Here is a 16,864-nt window from a genome sequence, read left to right on the forward strand (position 1 = left end):
AAACTTTAGGCAGGTAAAAGAAAGGGGAGGACATATAGTAGGAAGAGCCTTGGGTAGTAAGTTGGAAACATGGCCATTAAAAGGCCACCTGTCAAAACAGAATAAATGACTGTTTTAAGCTTGTTAGAGAAAAAAACAAATTGCTGTCAATGTGGAAGTTGTTGGGATGATGCTACAGCCTCTGGTACGAAAGGTTCAGCCCTTATATTTGAGTCTATGGCATGTTTTTTTCTTTTATTTAAATGTTTTTTATTTGAGTAGAGTTGACAAACAATGTTAACGTTAGTTTCAAGGGTATAGCAGTGATTCAGCCTTTTGCTATGTTATGCTATGCTCATTGCAAATGTAGCTGCCATCTGTCACCATATGATGCTATTAAAATATCGAATATAGCTTTTCTTACATCTCCTTCACTCTTATTAAGGTTTGTCTTTTACTCCTTCCTCATTCCTTCTTCTTCTCCCTTTCTCCCTCCCTCTTTCTTTCCTCTCTTCCTCTTTCTCTCCCCCTCTCTCTCTCTCTTTCAAGTTTTTTATTTTTTTATTTGAGAGAGAGAGAGAGAGCACAAGCAAGAAGAGGGGCAGAGGGAGAGGGAGAAGCAGACTGCTCACTGAGCAGGAAACCTGGTGCAGGCTCAATCCCAGGACCTTGGGATTATAACCTGAGCCAAAGGCAGACGCTTAACCGACTGAACCACCCAGGTGCCCCTCTTCCTCCCTCCTTCCCTCCCTTCTTCCCTCCTTTTTTCCCTTCCTATCTCTTTTTATTTCCCACTTTCCCTTCTTGCCTTCCTCTCTCTGTTTCTTTTTCTCCTTTCTCCTCCTCTTTGTAATAACTGCAGTCTTCTGTTGAGTGGCTCAGCTGCTTTTTTCTGACTTGGATTTCAGCAGCAGTGGTTACACTTAGTGGTTGTATATGTTGATATCTTCCCAAGGTGACTTTTTGCTCTAAGGATGCTGAAAAAGTCCCTTGAATTAACTCTAACAGGTGTTGACAAGTACTCCTGAGGTGAGCTCTGGAGATGGTACTGTCCAAGTTGGTCATCAGGGGTTTGTTTGCTTTAGATTTTAAATAAAGAAGTTTTGCCATCTTTTCATCCTTAAGATTATGTATGACTGACTCCACTGGGGAATTGGTGTGAATCTGGCAAAGCTTACAATCTCGTAAATAGTTGTAATTCATGAGTAGAGAAAGGGAGAATTGAATACAGGGACAATGTATGATAATTCAGAATACATTTTTCTAAGGTTTTTTTCTTAGACTGAATCCTATCCATTTTCTGAAAGAGAATGTAGGAATAAAGAGAGTAAAAATGTTTTGGAAAAAATTTTTTAAAGATACTTTCTGTTGTAGATATGGCCTATGATGTCACATTTCTTATATTCTATAAGGTTTATAAGAAGCTGAGCCGAAGTGATATGGGGATACTTTTGTTGTTGTTATCTGTTTTAGCAAATACCAAATAAAGTAGAAGATAAGTGGTAATTCAAAACTCCGTCATGTAGATGTTATATACTGTTTGTCTTTAGGCTTTCCAGAAGGTGTTAAAAGGAATGTGGGCTGAGAACCTATATACTTCATAGGGTTCCAATTACCAATAAAAGAAAGAAAGCATTTCTTTTCAGTGGTGAAACAGACATATTACAACATTCATTTATCTTCCCCTTCATTCAGTAGTTTTTTATTGGTCATCTATTTTTTTCCCAAAAGTTCTAATACGAGTTAAAATTAAAAGCAATATAAACAAAATACTTTAGGAATGTAATATAGGACCTTTTGTTTTTAACTATGAGGATGGAGGAATGTTTTAATAGAGGTAACATTTAACCTTGGTCTTAAATAAAAATGAGATTTTGACAAGCAAAAATCAAAGGAAAGGATTTATCTGTTATCGTAAAAATACATAGATAAGGACATTAAGACTTCTTGAAATTGTGGGTGGCTTTGTTTTGGTTTTGTTTTGTTTTGGGCAGAGGAAGGGCTACTTTGAATGGAATAAAAGTAAATAATGAGGCTGGATCAGTGGTATGGAATATGATAAGGAATTGGAATTTCTGTGGAAAATATGGAAGACTTAAACAAATAAGCACCATACTTTGGGGTAAAATAACAACAAAGTATGTAATTTTTGAAAAAGACAAACTCTCATATAAGAAAAAAAGAGTTTCTTAAGTGAATAATCATTAGGCAAAGTTTTCCTCTGATTATCAATAAACAAAACAATAGTCTATCAGTGATATGTTGGAGCTGACTCTCAGTGGCTTGTGAAAGCCAAGTGTGTGTATATCTCTACTCTAATCTGAGTTCAGTCACATCACACTGATATCTTGAAATAGGCGTTGGTGGGAATATTTATAGCATGGAATTCAGCAAATGCTACAAATTACAGCTATTTCTGTTAAACATTTACCAGCACACCACTGCTACATGATGTGAAACAGGTCTTCTTAGCAGAAAAATTGACATTGGAAAAGAGTATAGTACAAATCTTTTTTTACTAAACAAACAAACAAACAAAAAACCCCAAGGAAAAGCAGCTTAAAAATGCAAATTAGATTAAAGAAGAGAAAATTTAAAAACACATGCAGAGGGAAAAAAATAGGATCGAAGACAATCAAACAGGATGACTTACCAAGTATAACTATCAAATTTAAGCTTATTTGAAAAACAAGGACAAGAAAACAAGGTTTTTGGCATATAGAATGAATTAAGCCTTCGTTATAAAAGTTAATATCTAAACTATGGGCATTGTGTTAGGAAACTACACATAAAGCACTGAGCAAACTTCCCTTCAATGTTACTGAAACTTCATTTTAACATGCACCTATTTATTTATTTATTTGTTTATTATTTATTTATTTCCCTAACTCACCTGTGGTTTGAAATGTTTTCTCATTGTATTGCACATCTATAATCTTACCTCAGGGCTTAAAAATATTGATAGTGTGAATTATCCAATTTATTGCATTCATTATCCTCTTCCCAGTAGACCACTATGCCTCCTTTTCACCTTTAAGTTCATTTTTAATTATTTAGCTAGTTCTTACTACAGGTGTTTAATTATGCCACTAAGTTCAAACTTGCCATAGTTCAATATCGTGGAAACTATGGGGTACTGTTTGAATATGATAATGAATAGAGGGACTTCTTCATAATCTTCCTTCTTCCATTCATTAGCTGATATTTTGTGTCATGGTAGCTTTTTTTTTTTTTTTTTTTTTTTTTTAGTATTTACTTCCTTATTTTACAGAAAGAGAGAGATTTGGCAGGGGCGGTGGGGGGAAGAGTTGGAGAAGGTTTGAGGAGAGAATCCCCAAGCAGACTCCCCACTAGCACAGAGCCTGACGTTGGGCTCATCCCACAGCCCTTGAGATCATGACCTGAGCAGAAACCAAGAGTCAGACGCTCAACTGATTGATCCACCCATGTGCCCCAATGTTATGCCCCAGCATTAAATAGAGCAATAACCTCAATAATAATCTCAGATTTTAGCCTGCGTGTCCCTCTTGTTTTATTCAAGGATGCCTTTAATATCTTATGTGGGTTGCATGGTCATGACTTACCCTTTGTTTCTTGGTTTTCCTGATACTCTAATAAGACTTGTTAGATTTATATCATTCCTCTTGGCCAGAGATGTTTCTTTATTGCCATGTGATATCACCCTTCATTATCCACATGTAGGTAGGATTCAGGCAGACTCAGTCTGAATAATCTTTTTTTTTTTTTAAAGATTTTATTTATTTATTTGACAGAGAGAGAGATCACAAGTAGGCAGAGAGGCAGGCAGAGAGAGAAGGGGAAGCAGGCTCCCTGCTGAGCAGAGAGCTCGATGTGGGGCTCGATCCCAGGACCCTGAGATCATGACCTGAGCCGAAGGCAGAGGCTTTAACCCACTGAGCCACCCAGGCGTGCCCAGTCTGAATAATCTTAGTAATCTGTCAGTGTAGTAACTTGATTACCAATGGAATCCATCCTCATTTAGTTTTTTTTTCCCCCCAATCTGTTTGGTCAAGGATTTCAATGACTTCAAATGAATAAAAGGGATTATTTTGAAAGTGACTCATAATGTAGATAAAATTATAACCAGATTTACTTAAGCAATCAAATTAAACATATACAGCTAATTGCAAACATCTCTAAGACAATTAGTTAAATGAAGGTTGAGTTTTAACCCCCAATCTCTCCTCACTGGGGAATTGATAATAGTTCATCCGCCTGGAAGGTCAGGTCTATATGGCAAACTATTTCCCTTATCCTCTTGGGCTTGATCATCATATTCTTCCAAAGTTCTGCAATATCTTTCATCCTGACAACTAAGCCCTTTCTGAATTTTTTCTGTGTTGCTTTGCATGTTATAGTGCATCTCTCAGTCCCTTTTTAAGTGAATTCGTAGCCTGTATCTAAGAATATAACTTGTTGTTTTTGCTGAAACACTCATAATCTCACTTTTTTCCTAAAATGCATGATAGTATAGTAGAAAAAATATGGACTCAAGAACCAGACTTAGTTTCCCTATTCCCTTATGTCAGAAAACATACTCACTTTTTTAAATGTCTTTAACTGTAAAGTATAATATTCAGAAAACTGTATAAGGTATGAACGTACAACTCAATGAAATACTACTAATCAAGCACATATATAATCATCAACCAAGTCAGGAAATAAAATAATCTCATCACTTCAGTAGGCCCCATATTTTCTTTCCCAATTAGTACTCCCTTTCTCTTTTCTGAAAGTAACCAGTTTCCTGTTTTCTAACACAGTAAATTTACCTATTTTTTTAACTTTACATACATGAAACCATATATATATATCTTTGTATATAACTTCTTTTGCTCAGTATGATGTTTGTGAGACTCATCCATGTTATTGCAACTAGCTATAGTTCATTCATCTGTACTGTTATATAGTATTACCCTTCATAAAAAGAATAGGAAAATACCATCGTTTGTTTATTCTACTTACATTTTAAAAATTCTACTTTTAATGAATATAGGGAATTTTTCAGTTTGTAATAACATTACATACAATGTTATAATAGATTTTATATGTGTTTCTTGATGTATTTGTACACAGATTTCTTCTGAATATATATCTAACAGAGGTATTGCTGGGTTGTGAGATTTGCATGTGTTTAGTTGTTATAGATAATAACAAACTGTTTTCCATAGTGGTTGTCACAATTCATACTCCTACCAGTAGCATATGACTGTTCCGTTGTTCTGTGTATTTCCTGTTTATAGGTTCCATATATTGGTTTTGTCAGTCTTCTAAAATTTTAGACATTATTTTTGATATGTGATATATCATCATGGTTTTGTCTTGGCAAAATGCTAATGAAGTAAATCAGATCTTCATTTACTTTTTGATTATTTGTATATTTCATTTTTGAAGTACTTATTAAGTCTTCTCTCCACTCTCAGATTGTCATTTTTCCTACTGATTTGAGCAGTTCTTTACGGATTCTATTGTTGGTTAAATGTGTTGAAATATCTTATCTAATTATCCTTTTAATCATGTCCTTGGATAAGTAAAAGTAATTTTATTGTAGTACAAACTTATCATTTCCTTTATTATCAGGTTTTTTTTTTGCATTCTTTTAAAGTTTTTTTTTTGTATCCAAAGCCATTCAAATATTCTCCTCAATCTTTCCTTAAAGCTTTGTTTTTGACTTCAGCATTTAGCTGCGCAGTCTATCAGGAGTTGAATATTTATGTATAGCATGAAGTGGAAGTCAGGTTTTTTTAAATGTGGATATGCAGTTGATCTTGTACTATTTATTAAAAAGTTCATCTATTCCTTATGGCCCTGCAGTAGTATCCTTGTCTGTATACTCATGGTGACGCTTTTCTATTCCACAGATCTGTTTGTCTGTCTGCTTGACATTATTAGATTGCCTTAACTACTGTGGTTGTATAAGAAATCTTGATATCTGTTAGAACAAATCTCCCAGTTATTTTTTGTCTTCAAGATAGTCTTGGGGCTACATTTGTCCCTTCTGTGTTTTCATATAAGATTTTAGAATCAGCTTGTGCAGTTCCACAAAAGACATATAAATGAATTTAGTTTATCAATAAAAGCAAAGATTATCACACTGTAATTAAAAAGTGCTGTTTAAAGGAATACCTTCTGTAATATAATAATAAAGTTTGAATATACAGAAGTGAAGAAAAAATTAAACTATAGAAATTAACTGGAGAGCTCATGTAGCTATATTAATATCAGATAAAGTGAACTTTAAGACAAAAAAGAACTAGAGATAAGATGTTTCATAGTGCTAAAAATATTCTATTAACTGAGAAGATGAAACAGTTCAAGAGTTATATATCTAGTAACACAGCTTCAAAACATATCAAGCAAAAATTGAAAAAACAAATGGAAAAATAATCAAAACCACAATCATAATGACAGATTTTAACACACCTCTCAGAAACTGATTGAGAAAGAAGACAATAAAAAGGAGGTATATAGACTTAAATACTTTAATAAACTAGCCCTCATTGAAATATATAATAGGCCATACTCAGTAACTACAGAGTATCATTCCTTTCAAGGACTCTTAACAATGTTTTCAAGAACAAACCATATTTGGGGGCATAAAGTAAATTTCAATAAATTTCAAATAATTGAATTCATACAGAGTATAATCTCTTACCACAATGAATTAAATCAGAATCAGTATTACATAACACAAACAAATGGAAAGACATTCCTTGTTTATGGATTGGAAGACCTGATATTGTTAAAATGCCCATACTTCACACAGTGATCAACATTTCAGTGCAATCCCTATCAAAATCCCAGTGGATATTTTTTACAGAAATAGAACAAAAATCTTTAATTCATAAGAAACCACAAAAGACTACAAGTAAACAAATCAATCTTGAGAAAGAAGAACAAAGCTGGCGTCCTCATACCTCCAGCTTCAGTAATTAAAACAGTATGGCAGGGCCATAAAGACAAACTTGTAGACCAAGCGAACAGAACAGAAAGCACATATGTGGTCAGCTAATCTTCAACAAGGGTCCCAAGAATACATAATGGAGAGAGGATAGTCTCTTGAACAAATGGTGCTGGGACAACTGAATATCCATTTACAAAAGAATAAAATTGGACCCTTATCTTACATCATACACAAAAATGAACTCAAAATGTATTAAGATTTAAATGTAAGATCCAAAACTAAAAAACTACTAAAAGAAACCAGGGAAAATTTCATGACATTGGTCTTGGTAGTGATTTCATGGGTATGACACCAAAAGCACGGCAACAAAACCAAGAATGAACAAGTAGGACTACATTAAATTAAGAAGCTGTACAGGAAAAGAAAGAACAGAGTGAAAAGGCAATCTGTGGAATTGGAGAAAATATTTGCAAACCATATATATCTGATGAGATGTTAATCTCTACAATAAATAAGAACTCTTTAACAGCTCAGTAGGAAAATATACTAATAACCCAGTGTTAAAATGGGCAAAGAACTTGAACAGAAATTTGTCAAAGAAGACATATAATGGCCACAAAGTATATGAGAAAATGCTTAATATCACTAATTGTTGATAAATGCAAGTCAGAACCACAGTGAGATATCACCTCACATCTGTCAGTACGACTGTTAACAAAAATGCCCGAGATGAGTATTGGCAAGAATGTGAAGAAAAGGGAACCCTTGCATTCGTGTTGGTGGGAATGCAAAATGCTCTGAAAAACAGTATACAGGGCCCTAAAAAAATTAAATATGGAACTTCCATGTGATATAGCAATCCTCTTTTTGAATATTTATCCAAAAGAATCAACATCAGGATCTTGAAGAGATAACAACACTCCCATGATCATTGCAGCACTATTTACCAAGGACAAGATGTGGACACAAACTAAATGTTCACTGACAGATGAATGAATAAGAAAATGTGGCATATACATACAATGGAATACTATTCAGCATTTAAAAGGAAAGAAATTTTGCAATATGTGAAACATGAATGAACCTTGAAGCCATTATGTTAAGTGAAATAGTCCAGTTGCAGAAAGCAAATATTACATGATTCCGCTTACATGAGGTATCTAGAATAATCAAATTCATAGCTTCAGAAAATGGAATGGTAGTTGTCAGGGGCCAGAGGGAAGAGAAATGAGGAGTTACTAATCAATGAGCATGAAATTTCAGTCAAGATGAATAATTATGCTCTAGTGATCTGTTCTATGACATTATGCCTATAGTCAACAATAATGTATTATACACTTAAAAATTTGTTAAGTGGTTAGATCTCATGTTAAGTGTTCTTGCTACCGAAAAATAAAATAAAAGTAAGACACCAATGATGTAAAATAAAATGAAGTATAAAAACAAAATTGAAAAAAATAGTTACATAATTTGAAATAAAAATATAATTGGAAAACCTCTTATTTGGAAATTTCAAAATGCAGTACCTCATGAGCCAAAGAAACCACAATGAAAATTAGAAAATATTTTGAGTTGAATGATTATGAAAATACAAAATATTAAAATTTGTGTCATTGTATATAAAGTGAATTTGGGGGAAATATAAAGCTTATAAATGTGTGTATTAGAATAGAAAGTTTAAAAGTAAAGATAGAAGCATACAACTGAAGAAGTTAAAAAATCAAAGCAATAAATTAAACATGAAGTAAGCAAAAGAAGTATAAAGAGAGGAAATAATAAAATACAAAACAAATGTATAATATATGATTTTTAAAAGTCTAAGTTTCATTCTTTGAAATAATTAACAAAACTGATAGAACTCTAGGAAGACTGATTGACAAAGAACAGTTAGGCATTACCAGTACTCAAAACGAAAAAGGGGGTTTTATTACAGATTTTAATGTATTAAAGAAAAATTGTTATGTAAAAAAAAGTTGAAATTTTACTTGAAATGGAAAATTTCTTACAAAAATACAACTTTGCAAAAACCAAGTCAGAAAGACAGAAAATTTGAATGGCACTGTAATTATTAATGAAATTGAATATTGAATGCCAAATTTCCCAAGAGAAAATACTAGACCCCTATACCTTCGTCAGTGAATTCTATAATTTATACTGTTTTAGATTAAAGGGAGGGAGAGGATGGGGAGAACACTTGACAGCTGATTTCTTGAGACCAGTATTATATGATACCTCAAACTTAAAAGGACATTATAAGAAAGGACTTTTATGAGAAAATCTTGCTCGTAAGCATAGCAGCCAAAACACTAAGCAAAATATTAGCCATTTGTCAATCTTAAAAACCCATAACAAAGTTGTATTTAAGCCAGGAACACATAAACATTCCAAAATAAGGGGCATCTGGGTGGCTCCAATGGTTATGCATCTTCCTTCTGCTCTGGTCATGATCTCCGAGTCCTAGGATCTAGCCCTAGTCCGACTCCTTTCTCAATGGGGAGTCTGCTTCTCCTTCTGCCTCTCCCCTCTTCCTTGTGCTCTCTCCCCCCACCTTCCTCTCAAATGAATAAATAAAATCTTCAAAAAAAAAAATCCAAAATAAGTAATTATAATTTGTTACATTGAGAGAATGATGAAGAAGTATGCCATTTCAGTAGATGCTTAAAAGTCAGTTAATAAATTAAACACCCCATTAAAAATTAATTAATTAATTAATTAAACACCCCATTATGATAACTACTTTCAACAAACTGGGAATAAAAGGAAAATTTATTACCTTGATAAAGGATATCTACAAATGTTCTACAGTATGCATTAGATTTAAGGGGGAAATATGGGAATTTTTCATTGCAGGCAAAAATTGGGCAAAGATGCTCACTTTTACTGCTTTGTTATAACATTGCACAGTGGTCCTAGACTGTGCAATAGGGTAGGAAAAAAATAAATAAAAAGATTGGGGGCACCTGGGTGGCTCAGTGGGTTAAAGCCTCTGCCTTCGGCTCGGGTCGTGATCTCAGGGTCCTGGGATCGAACCCCGCATCGGACTCTCTGCTCAGCAGGGAGCCTGCTTCCCCTTCTCTCTCTGCCTGCCTCTCTGCCTACTTGTGATCTCTCTGTCTGTCAAATAAATAAATAAAATCTTTAAAAAAAAAAAGATTGGACAGGAGTAAACCAATCTATTATTTTTTATGGATGATATAATTGTGTATGTAGAAAGTCTATACAAAATTATTCCTATATACATTACTGGAATTAATAAGTTTAAAGAAATTGATGCTCGGGGACCTGGGTGGCTCAGTGGGTTAAGCTGCTGCCTTCGGCTCAGGTCATGATCTCAGGGTCCTGGGATTGAGCCCCGCATCAGGCTCTCTGTGCAGCAGGGAGCCTGCTTCCCCCTCTCTCTCTGCCTGCCTCTCTGCCTACTTGTGATCACTGTCTGTCAAATAAATAAATTTTAAAAATCTAAAAAAAAAAAAAAAAGAAATTGATGCTCAATTTAAAAATCAATTAAAGTTCAAAAATCATTAAAATATCAATTAAAATCAATTTATTGATTCAAAAATGAATTATCACTGTTGTTATTCCTAGTCTTTCACTCTAAACCACACCCCAACTATAGCAGGCAACCAAGAGGGAGAACCTATTCCACTTATGTCTCTTAGCTCTGGAGGGCCAAATAAAAGCAGCCTCCTCACATTTTCTTTCAATTAATCTTTCCTTCATTCATTCAACATTTTTAAAATACCCACCTTATCCCAAGTTCTGTCTTTGCCTTTAAATGGCTCACAACAAAATAGAAAATGACAGACATGACTTACTACAATAATGTGTAGAGTAAACAAGAATATTTGGTGGAAAGAAAGCACAGAGATGGAAGTAATTTGCTCTATCAGAATTTTAGAAAAGATACCACAGAGCGGGCAATGTTTTGTGTTGGTCTTTGGATGATTTAGTAAGGTTTCACTGGTTCAAATAAGGATAGAGAAAATCGAATTTAGCAGAAACAGAACAAATAAAGGCATAAAAGTGTGAAAACGCTTGACACATTTGGGAAACATAAAAGCTAACAAGAGTAGTTAGATCCTTTGCTTGATTAATGTATACATCTATCCTCATGTACTTATTTGCAAAATCTTTATTTAGCTTTGTTCTGTTCTGAATCATGAAAATAATAAAGTTGATTTTCATGTCTCATGAGTACAGAGTGAGTTTTAAAGCTCTTACTCAGGAGCTTCTCCAAGGATACTCTTGCCTATTTCTATAAATGCATCTTAGCCAACTACAATGACTTTTGATTATTTAAATGATTTGATTCTAAAGAATATGAAAATTACTTATTTGCTACATTATAACGGTCACAATTTTTATGGTGTTTCAAAATAGCTGTATACTTAGAAATTACATGATAAGTAAAACTTACCAAACATCTGAAGGACATCAATATGGTATTGCCACTTTGTGTAAAAAATGTAGCAAAATAAATGTCCCTGTCACTGAGTCAGAAAATTTCTATAAAGTTCTCTAAGTAATGGTTGCATTTAAGCTTTAGACCTAATAAAGCTGCATGAGAACTTCATGTGTCAAGAGATTGTGTTAAAATTATCTAGTGTGTCTTAATTACTCCATGATAATAATTATTACTTGATGGAATAGCATGATGGGTGTGAGATATTTTCTACATCCGCATCGGCTTTATCTTTTTTTTAAATACAAAAGTACTCTGATTTACATAAAATACATCCTTATTTTTTAATAACTCTAACATTGATTAGCCTCAGTAGGCAATGATTTTGCCCAAATTTAAGAAAAATGACTATTCACTTAATATTATTTCATTACAGTTAGTTATTAGATTACTAATTATGACCAATACTTATAAATATTTGTTAAATAGCTGCTTTAATCAGATGTTTTTAGTGCTTTTAATTGTGAATGATTATATGTGCTGCCGAAGCAAGCACATTAATTGTGAATGATTAAATCAGCACTCTAGAAAAGACAACTCAGTTCTGTGGTCCCTCTATCAAGGTTTTAATTTTATGAAAACAGACTCTAAATGACATTTGCCTTCTTGTCAGTTCAGAGTATTACCTATTACCTTCTCTGCAGAGCTACCAAAGAAAAAATAAAGAACCTACATTGAGAACTTTCTGAATTCATCTCTGTCTGTGTGTGTACCCTCAAAAATGAAGAAAATTGGGGCAATTTATTGAAGTTTAAATCCTCTAAATGGCATTCACCTAAAACATGCAGGGAAATGGTTTGGGAGGTTTAAATTATCAGTGTAATTGCTTTAATTCTCTAGGTTGCTTTTATAAGTGGACACAACCTTATCGTATCCAAATGATGATTCCAAATTAGAGTTGTTTGTATTTTTACTCTCAGTACTCTGAATCACATTTATGTTCTGCATAACCCAGGTCTTAAAAATAGCCCACAAACCTCAATGCAAGAGAGTTCCAGAAGTGAGGTTTTTACATTAATGATCTTCCTGTAGTTTTCTTTGCAGTAGCCAGCACCTTTCAGTTTGTCAGCGTTTTTACTCTAATGTCTCAGAAAAGCGTTTTGAAAGCTATATTCTGAAATCACTTCGTTCTTTTGTTCTTAGATATTTGAACACTGAGTGACGTTTCAAAATGTTTTATTAGTAAAATCCATCTGATTTCTATTAAAATTTTTCTCTAATCTCTGAGACAGAGTGAAAGGAAAGAGTATTTATAAGCAAGATAGCTCAACACTATCTAATTCTGGAATAAGTTTTCCAAGTAATATTCTGCCTATGATTCATTAGTTTCTCTGAGTTAAGAGCTTGTTACTAGGATAACATATTCTTGAAGATACTATCTAAAATACCAGATTTTAAAAAAATATTTTTAAAAATTGTAAGAACTTGAGATTACAGAGCCTTTACACTGACACTTCTTTCTTTCTCACTAAACTGTATTGCAAATAACCTTTTGATGTTTTAAAGGTTTTTCTTTGGCAGCTAAGAAAAACACTCTTGAAAGTTGTATTTAGTGAATTTACCCATGTATAAATATCCCTAAGCTAGTTGGTTATCCTATGGCATCTGGAAGAAAGGTGCTATTGTTTTAGATTCCATGACTGAAGTATAGAATAATCAATTCAGAGAGACCCTGGGGGGAAGATTCACTCACATATGCTGTAGAAACTTGGAATTCCTGAGTTTTTAGGTTCTTTTCTTCAGATGAAGAGACAGATGAGTTTCTATTTCAGTACAGTGTGTGGTGACATCGGTTCCTTTTCATGCCATATTATAATTCGACCATCAGTTTGAATTTGAGACTATTGACTTTAAATTTTCTAAGAAAGCTCCTTTTTTTGTTAATACCTTTGTTATTATTACTTTCCTTTTGTTTGCAAGTGTTCTGGCTAAGCAGTTCCTGGTGCTGTACACCAAGCTACATCATCAAGGTATTCCCAGGATGTATCATCAGATTTAGTTCTGCCAAAACACTCCATAAATTACTTAAAGTTCCTCTTCATTTCTCGCAAAACACTGTTTGCTAAGCTTGTCCTTGAAAAATCAGTGTAATTCCAGAAGATCATTATACATTTGCAAGGCAGGAATTTGTCCCATGTTTCCACATGGACATTTGCATAATTATAAGAACAGTAGAAGTTAAATGAAAATGCACAGTTATTTCCCCTTAAAAATGCAGTGTTATTTAGCTTTGGTTTTATTTGAACATTTTCTCTACCATTTATTTAATAGCAGTTGGATAAGAGCAGCTGTGTCTCATGGCTTTCTATTGTGAAGTGTCCAGAAGTGTAAAGTGGTTGAATATAAAAACACTGCAAAAGTACAGATAATAGACTGCCCACTTTCTGTGTACTGCAACTTCCCTGAGGTTTTGTTTGCAGGGCCCAGCTGCATATACAGACATGATGGAATTTGGTTTGTAAAGAACCTACAAAAATTACACAAATAACTCAGATTTCTAATGAATAATACACAGACATGCACCTGCTTCACGGACTTCATAGATTAGTTTTGTGACCAATAGAAAAGCCCCTTGGAATTCAATTACATGGCTGCAAAACAGAAAATAAAACTGGCTGTACTTTCAGAACTGCTATCAGCAAAATGAAAATATTAACTAGTACTTCAAGCAAGCTTTGGGGTGGGATTGTTTCAGTTTGCTTTGCTTCTTTCAGACTTACTATAAAGTTCGTAATATTCTGCTCATTATTATCTACTATTCTTACAGCTGGAGCCACTTGCCGAAGATATTCTCCACCAAACCCCGAATATGAATGCTGTTGTTTCTTTACAGAAGATCATTGAAATTCAAAGTATGTCTTTAAAGTTTCTTTTTAATTTCTAATCAGGTACAACTAATTAAACTTACACTGAAAATGAAAGCACATGAAAAACGTATTTGAGTTTACAAATATGAGAAACATATTTAGAATTATAATTTGCACATATTATATATTCATACCTAAATTGCTCTTAATGTGGTGATCTAACCTTACACTGATAACTCAGAGGCTCCAGATGTAGAATCTTGTTTTTCTCATATTTTCCAAGTACTTGGATTTTTTTTTCATTACTACCACTAAGTGTCCAAAACAATGAAATAATCTAGAAATTTTGATTATATTGTCTAATTTAACTAAGGATAAGTTATCGCCTAATGATGTTGGAATTCAGCAATCATTTACTGTTTATTTCCTTTCCTATTTTTTTAAAAATTTTATTTAATTTTATTTTTCTATGAATCTAGTAAAGTAAAATTATGGAAGAACTTAACATTTATGAATATTATTTTTCATGAAGAAGTATGTTCTTTTTTTTTAGTTTAATTTAATTTTAATTTTTGTGTGTGTATATGTTCCAAAATTCATTGTTTATGCACCTCACCCAGTGCTCCATGCAATACATGCCCTCCTTAATACCACAACCAGGCTCACCCAACCCCCTACCCACCTCCCCTGCAAATACTAACTCCTAATGAGGATTGCAACTAGCACTTATAAATCCAGTATGCCCCCAAACTCTCAGCAATACCATGTGGATTTTAATTAGCATTTTTCTTTAAATTTTTTCTATTATTTGAGTTTTTTGTGTATTTTATAGTCTCTTAGTCTTGGTTTCTTAGAGGATAATGATCAGGAGGACAGGAATCACATCTTTTCACCCCTGCGGGTACCTGTAAAAAGGGTTGGCAGCAGAGGGGAGGTTTGAAGTGCATGGGAGCCTGGGACTCAAGAATAGGCAGATTTAAGTAGGTTGGATTTGATCTTCAAGGCCCTAAGGACCAGAGCTTGCTCCAAAGGGAGCTTCTGAAGAAGACCTCCTCTTTCTTAGTCATGGACATATAATGTAGTAGATGTTGTTGTTGGCTTCTCAGCAACAATGCCTTCCTCACTTCTACTCAAAAGAAGCCTGGTTTTCCTCATGAATCCTTGTCACCAAATACCAGGGGAAAATGAACTTACGCCCAGCTCCAGGAAAGCAGTTCTTAGTCTAAGGCTAAACTAGACAACCCACTTAACAGTGATCGGTTAAGGAATGGGTACGTGATGCAATTTTGGCCACTCAGCCTCAGAGCTGGCTTCATGGGTGTTCAGCTGTGTAGTCACATAGGCCCCACACTTAGAAGGGCCCTATGCATGGTTTAATGCTCTTACTATTGCTGTCTTTAAATTTGTATAAAAAATTTTGAACAAGGGGCCCACATTTATTTTGCACTGAGCCCTGCAAATTATGCAGTCAGTCCTGATAAAATTCAAGGTTAGTGGGAATCTGGGTGGCTCAGTGGGTTAAAGCTTCTGCTTTCGGCTCAGGTCATGATCCCAGGGTCCTGGGATCGAGTCCCGCATCGGGCTCTCTGCTCAGCAGGGAGCCTGCTTCCTCTTCTCTCTCTGCCTGCCTGCCTGCTTGTGATCTCTGTCTGTCCAATAAATAAATAAATTTAAAAAAAAAATTCAAGGTTAGTGATGTGAAAAGATACTTGCCAAGGAAGACTGATACTAACATCACCACAGGGAGAAAGAAGTAAGGTTGTGGTTGAGAAGGAACTGTATGGTGAGTTGAGGTAAAGAGAAAGACAGATATGAGAGTGATCTCTTGTCATTTGGGACATAGAGTAGAAATCACTACAGAGAAAGTGGTTTCAGACTTGGCTTTGACACTATGTGATACATTTTTATGTCATTCTGTGAATTGTGTATCTTTTGAGGCCATTTAATTGTATGTCTTTGGGGCCACTCTTCCAGACTACAGAAACAGAACGGGGCTGAATTAGGTCCATAAAGCAATAAAATTAAAGTCAGTGTTTCCAAGTACCAAATTTTATAATGGCTCGAGAAATTAAAATTATGGGCTTCTGGCCTAGCAAACAATGCTAAATTTCCTTATAAACTATAAAACTGTGCTCTTACTTTTACCTTTCTCTGTTTTATAACCCAGTCTTCCATTTCAAGTGCTCTTACAGGAATCCAGGCCCTTCACTGGGCTCCCCATTTCCTCTTTGGCGGGGAAAGTAGTCAAGACTGACCACGTAATTTGGATCCCAGTGCAAAATGAAAATGTGTGAATGCTTCCATGTTAAAAAAAATTACCATAATTCAGGAAGGTGACCACAGAGCATTGAACCAAACATGGGGACTCTTCGGTACATGGAAGACCTTTGCAGCTGCACTGGTTGCCGCTAAGGTAGCCTTTGTTAACTGAAGACCCTTCTCTTCACATATGTCTCTGAGCATCACACAGGTGCCTCCTTTTAACTTTGGGAGGTGTTTGAATTTCAGCCTACCTCTTAGTACAGGTTGTGAAGGATTATTTTGTGCTACAGTTTGAGACTACAGTATCCAAAAACTATGTAAATGTTGAGAAGCAGGATTTGTAGCATGTGGGAAACATTCAGGCAAGTTCCTAGATAGCCTTGTCCTGAGGCAGACAGCAAGGTGCTGACAGGCCTTATATGAATTTCT

General features: G+C 34.5%; 1 protein-coding gene across 1 annotated transcript in view; it reads left to right on the forward strand.

Moving 5' to 3' along the window:
• The window catches only part of HDAC9 (histone deacetylase 9), a 526,228-nt gene that overhangs the window by 472,537 nt on the left and 36,827 nt on the right, over positions 1–16,864 (forward strand). The window contains exon 23 of the mRNA XM_080818413.1: positions 14,134–14,218. Coding sequence (XP_080674539.1) covers positions 14,134–14,218 — 85 coding nt within the window. The remainder of the gene's footprint in view (positions 1–14,133; positions 14,219–16,864) is intronic.

This window comes from Martes martes, assembly GCF_963455335.1.
Source record: "Martes martes genome assembly, chromosome: 11".
NCBI lineage: Eukaryota > Metazoa > Chordata > Mammalia > Carnivora > Mustelidae > Martes > Martes martes.